Source organism: Papaver somniferum, unplaced genomic scaffold, assembly GCF_003573695.1.
Source record: "Papaver somniferum cultivar HN1 unplaced genomic scaffold, ASM357369v1 unplaced-scaffold_139, whole genome shotgun sequence".
NCBI lineage: Eukaryota > Viridiplantae > Streptophyta > Magnoliopsida > Ranunculales > Papaveraceae > Papaver > Papaver somniferum.
Window position 1 is genome coordinate 1,502,190 of NW_020623156.1, and position 6,440 is coordinate 1,508,629.

General features: G+C 36.1%; 1 protein-coding gene and 1 long non-coding RNA gene across 2 annotated transcripts; both read right to left on the reverse strand.

Moving 5' to 3' along the window:
- Positions 1-634: 634 nt before the first annotated feature.
- Positions 635-2,266, reverse strand: LOC113335241 (aldehyde oxidase GLOX1-like). Its single transcript, XM_026581353.1, has one exon. It carries the CDS (start codon positions 2,255-2,257, stop codon positions 635-637), a length of 1,623 nt encoding a protein of 540 aa, XP_026437138.1. The 5' UTR covers positions 2,258-2,266.
- Positions 2,267-4,322: 2,056 nt separating this feature from the next.
- On the reverse strand, positions 4,323-5,918 carry LOC113335156. Its single transcript, XR_003353183.1, has 2 exons — positions 5,348-5,918; positions 4,323-4,574 (listed from the first exon to the last, which is right to left on the reverse strand). It is a non-coding gene; the product is annotated as an uncharacterized LOC113335156 (long non-coding RNA).
- Positions 5,919-6,440: the final 522 nt, after the last annotated feature.

The window sequence follows — 6,440 nt, forward strand, 5'->3', positions numbered from 1 at the left end:
GATCAGTGAAAGAACCAAGCACTTCTTTATCAATAGGAAGCGTTTGCAGTTTAGATTCTGCGGCTATTTTCATTTGAGAAACATGATTAAAATTACTTTAGATGTCTTCTGTGGGACACCTGTCTCAGTGCATTGAGGTTTCAGTTTCACTATCTTTTCGATGCTCACAATGTGGAATTCTGTAATCTTCAGCATGTTTATGCATTTCTCATCCTCTAAATTAGAGAAACATAAGCTGGATGATTACATTCTTTTTGGATGTACCATGGGTGTGTTTACTTCAGAGGTTATTCAGGTATTTCATTTTTTGAGCAGCACCTTCAACTCGTCCATTTTATCAATTAGAAGTATAACCATTTGTTTGAAGACACGGCTCCATGAAAACAAATGAAAGGAAGGAAAGAAAAAGAGAAGAAGGCATAAACAAAAAAAAAAGAATGAATGAATGAATGAAATACAGCTCCATTTCTTTGAAATTACCTTGCAATCATCATTTTGTAACGATTACAGCTTGTAAACAATAAAAAATTACAACATTTTGTACGAAATGAAATGAATAAATGTACCAGTTGACAATGAACTTTCCAAATCATAGGAGAAGTAAATAGCAAGCTACATTTCACAGTTAACAGTATTAACTGATATGCATCCAGCTTCCCCTACTAGGAATCCCATTTCGTACCACAAAAAGTAGATAATAGCCGGGGGGTGCAATATTAGGAGTATCCGGAGCAAAACAGTCAATGACATGATAATTGCCGGTGACTTGACGTACTTGATTGGTTTTCAAAACCAGCATCCTTTGGTTCATGGAGAAAGAATGTGTGTTGAATGATGGTGCAACCATGGTGACAAAGACTTTCTCCATCCCTCCGTTCTTTTTCGAAACAAAACCAATGGAAATTGGCTCCTTGTAAGATATTTCAGTTTTAAGTTTCCTCAAATTAATCCGAGGTCGAGGACCGCTACTTAAATATGGTGGCGAGAAAACCTCAACACTCAATTCAGTAGGAAACATCTCTGTGAAGTTGTAATTCGAGTTAGGATTACTCCCACCCACTAATACTCTCCCATCAGCAATCAAAATAGCAGTTGAATGATACATTCGAGGAGTCTTGGATGGTTGCATCAACTCAAATTTGCCCGATTCCGGTTGGTAAAGTACGGGGTTTAGAACCGGTTCCCTACCTAAATACCAGCCAGCTGCGCCTTTTTTCGCACCATTTATAAGTAAGACATCACCTGTTGGTAACAAGAGCATGTCACCCATGACTCTTTCGATTGGCATTTCTTCCATAACCCATTTTGGTTGCTTCGCTGTGATCATTAAACGTCCGCATGATTTGGCAGCAGGTAGAAATGTTCCTTTGATGGCACTGATGTATGAATTTGGTGGTGCCCCTCCACAGATGAAGATTTCAGCATCTGGTACCGCACCAATACTGCTGTTGATGGAACCAAGTTTTAGAGGGAGCAGTACAGATGAACCAGTGCTTGGATAATTGCGTGAAACTCCACCTGGCATGACTGGATAATCATTTCGAACAACTCGATTGTTTACATAATCAAACAAAATTGATTTAGTGTTAGCAAAGATGAAAAGGTTCCCATCAGTTGAGAGATGAGTAAATGGGTATAAATTGTTCTCTACGGCATCTCTGGTTTCTCTTAGAAATGGAAGTGCAAAGACTTTGAAATCGGATGGCAATGTGCTTTTGGGGATGAACTCGTAATTAAACTGACCTCTACCACCAACGGCAATAACTTTCCCATTCGGCAAAATTTGGTTAGACGCGTACCATCGGGGAACAACTAGCCCTTTTTGATCCTCCGTCCAATCACAGTTAGCGCACGGCCGAAAAGTTCGAACGGCACGTTGACCAGTGCCGGATCCACCGCTTTGTAGTAGCATGCCATCAGGTGCTAATGAACCAGAAGAGCACCAAGTATCGGTAAACACTGTAAGTGGGCGTACTTTTCTATCCAAAAGGTTTAGTTCGACCGAGTGAGCTGAACAATCGATTTGATCATCAGCAGAAACATCGGTACAAATTTCTTCTGGCAATAAAATTTTTGATTGACCAAAATCAGTTCTGTCGAACATAATAACTCGATCATTTGGCAATAGTTGAGTATGCATTGCGGAAATACCAATACTTTTCTTCAGTAGTTTCCAACTACCTGTAGTAGCTGTTTCGCCTAGGTTAAAAAGAGAAAAGATTAAAGCTGAGAAAACTACAACATATTTTGCTTCCATGGTTAATAATTCTGAAGAACTCAACACTCTTTTTGTGTATATGTCTGAGCGAGTGTCTAAGTATTTATATATGTTTCTATAGAATGTTTATGATACTTGAACTTGGTTACCTCAGAGACACTTATATAATATAATTATTAACAATAATTAATTTTCTGGTTTATGTTGTCAACTATCTTTACATAATTGTATTCTGTTTCATTTCCATGCAGCTTCTCCAAGTTGAGAGATCAAACGCATTTACTGCATATCTTTCAATATAGTACTAAATTCTGTAAATTATAGCATTTTGTACTTAATTGATAGCTAATAGCTAGCATAGACATATTGTTCATGAATCATGATTATATTTCCCTTATGGAGCATATCTTTCAAAATGCTAATCACAATGGGCATCCTTTTAATTAAATCGATGATTATTTGCATACCATTGACTTTCTTGTATATATTGGTTATTCATTGTATTTGGAGTTGATTGAATAAATCAATCAAAAAGATTAAAAGGGATTAATTGGTAGTCCTATATTGTTATTCTATTGAGCCAAGAGCAGAAACATGCATCGAATATGTATATTGGCTGTTAGAAGCTAGCCATGCAACTATATAATTAGTTTCATGCAAAAACCCGTCCTGCTAATTCCTGTAAACCGGCTACTAGAGAATTAATCTATTGCTGTCATTAGGATACGAATTCTATAAGAGGATCGTTGAAGATTTTTTGTCTAGTAAGGAATCACTTAACCAGCAGTTGTGCGTTTTGTATGATATATTCATGTGGTTAACTTTTACTGATCAGAGTCGATAATGAGTGTTTTGAGGGGCGTTTTCTCAGTTTGGTTGTTGTCTAATATCGAGGACGCAAAAATGTTTAAGAATACCCTGAAACTATTTTTCTTAATAGAAAAAATTAGGCAATCCTAAGGAAGGACTAAACCGAGATGATAATAGGTTGGTTAAAAAAGGCTCCACTGTTGTAGTTGCAGGAAATCCTACAACACACCCCTTAAGATATTTTCTATATCTAAATATTAAAATGATGATAAGAGTGCTAAAATTGTAAACGGATACAAGGATTTTTTTATATGGTTCGATCAATGTGATCTACATCCATGGTTCTTCACTATGATTATTGTAATTACATGAATTTACATTTAGAATCTCAATTAATGGATTCTTGGTAGAGCTCTAGATCTAGCGTTTAGGGAAGAAGATGATAAAGAAAATAAATCTCTACAAAATGTGTCTCTCTCTTTTATGATTATACTTTTTCTCTCCTGCCTTTCTCTTTATATAGGTGTTTACATAGTGGATGACAGCTAATATTTCCCCTATTTTCGGATCTAACGTGCGATGTTCTCGCACGCTCACATTGGATCTTCTCGTACGGCCAGGCTACGTTCTCCACGGTCTTGATGTTGATAATGACGCACACTTGATATGTTGTGCGATATTTTGATCCTACAACTGCGGGAAAAATCAACATTGACGACTACATATTAGAGTTGTAGTACCCCTACGACAACTCCATTTCATACATTGTGGAGGGGGGTGGGGGTTGTAGAAAGTCCAAGCTTTTCTACAATGTTTGACTAAGAGTTGTAAAGGGTGATGTGATTCCTGTTTCGACAATGTTTTGCCAAGGTTGTCTCTTTCAAATTTTTTTTGAAAGCCTAACACAACCCTTATTTATATTGTAAGATTTGATTTCACAACATTTAATATGTGTAGTACAATTTTGTAACGCAACTTCCCTAGTTATTGTGAATAATACTATTACTACACTTGTTAGAGTGCTGAAAAATCTTGCACAACTCTTATTTGTATCGTTATACTTTCTTTCACCGCCTTTGTCTTTAGTAGACATAATTTCTAACACAACATCCTTGAAGGTTGTAGTATTTGAAGTAAGAACTTTTGTTTTCAGTAGATGAATGTGTAACTACAACTTTTGTTAGAAGTTGTGTGCATAAAACTACTTTGAAAAAACAGTAATTTAGAGCTGAAACATAATTGCGGAAAGTAAATCACATTAACATTAACTTGCTAGTGTAACCCATTTTCATTCACCCAAGTTAACTTAAATTGAAATTCAAAGTAAAAGACCTATGATACAGAAAAACTTAGAGAAACAAACATAAAAGGAGATTCTGCAAATAACCATTTACTAGATGCTTCATGGGTCAGCAATGATGACCTCAACCTCAACACCGGGTTCAATAGTAATCGAAGTGATCAGGTTTCACAACCTCGGATGAGTTGACAAGACCGATAACTCTCTTGTGCAGACGGAGTTCAAAACAATCACAGGTGTTAGTACCTGAAAAATAACAAGGAAATTAACCACGATGTACAGTGATTCGGTGAAAAAACTATCTCAAAGAACAACGCAGGTATTCACAGTCAGGATCATATACAAAAACTGACTTAAGCAACCTGTCAAATATGAGCCATAACACTCAGGTGCTTATAATTCTACAGCATTATTGTGTGATATCTTGTCAACATCGTATAAGAAAAATGAAAGTGTAACCCAAAGACAAAAAGTGCTGGGTCCTTGAGCAAGTTTGCACTAACATCCACCCTCACAAATGCAATTCAAGAAAGCGTGGCTTCAAACATCCATCCATCCAGGGAAAAACAATGGCAGTTATAGACATTAGACAAAACATTACAATGAGCCTGCGATGCTATAGCATAGAAAATAGACAGCAAATATGACTTTGAATTAAACAATTTTATCCTGCTTCTATCAGAATACAACAACTAAACCTCTAGAAGCAAAATATCATCTATACATATTTTGGGTCTCTAAAAGTGAACAGAGACAAAGCCACTTTTGAGTTATACAAAAACCGTGTACCTCAAAGTTCGCTACCTTTGGAAGGACCTACGATTAATGTACAACTTTCCATACTTAATTGATAAAACCATTATATCCCAAGATCAAAAAGATACTATGAATTCTGGATGCCCAAAGACTGTATGTTTAAATGTCAAAAACAAGCAGAAGTCTAACACTATGGAACCGGGTGCATTCATACCTATCAATACAAGTCAAACAAAATAATAAAAGTAGGCATTAAAATTTACCTTCTCCACAGGGGGTCTTCCTGGAAGTGATGTGCAGAGTTTTTGTTGGCATCCTCACAGGTCCCTTTACTTTCAGCCTCTTGTTCTTACCTCCGGTCACAATATCGGTACAGAATGTTAACATGACAAGTTCAATAAATTAGCCATATCCCTCAACTGGATAACAAAATGTAAGTCAATTACGTACCCAAATCAGTAAATTGACAAACACATTCTTTAAGACAATATATTTCAATTGCTCATTCAGATGAGACTGGTCTAACCATAAAACAGTGGGAGCTGAAGAGTTAGACATCAGATATTAAAATCTCGCATTAAATTATCAAAGACTAACCTAATTCATAAGCCTCTTAATAGTATCCTCTGCTGATTTGCGCCGGCATTTGCGAGAATCCTTGCAATCCCATGAATATCCTTTGGAAAGTATGCACTGCAGAAACGGAGTTCGTTCACATATCCTTTGAAACCTCTAAGAATAATCATGGATACCAATTTTCCACTACATATGCTAAATTGGACTACATTAAGACCAAAAACAAAGACAATAAGGTCAAAACATGTAAGCTTGCAAAGCTACAGAAACAAGGGAAAAAAATGACCAAAAAAATAAACATAAAAGACTAAGAAGAAATACTGTAGGATAGAAAAGAGAGAGAATAGAGAAGAGAGTGAGAGGAGGAGAATGAGTGGTGGTTTTCTCTCTCTCTTTAGTGTAGATAAGGTCAATATTTAGGTTTGGACCGTAGATAAGGAGGTCATACGGATTGCAGAAATTATGGGACGATGTAGATTTGCTTTAGGATGCTCATACGGATTGAGAAGCTTGTGTGTTTCTCTTTGTGCTAGTAAAAACTCGTGTATTCGGTTTTATTATCAAATTTCGATATGAAAAAAATCCAAGAAATATATCAACAAATTTAAGATATTATTATGGACCTTCGTTATAAAAAAAATCCGAAAACATATGGGAATGAAGCTGAAAAATAAGAAATGAATTCGATAATTGGTGTGCTTCTTTGTGCTTTCTCTTTGTGATTTTGTTCTTTTTCTTTGTGCTTCCGTTTTGAATTTCGACTAGTCAAATGGGTCATGA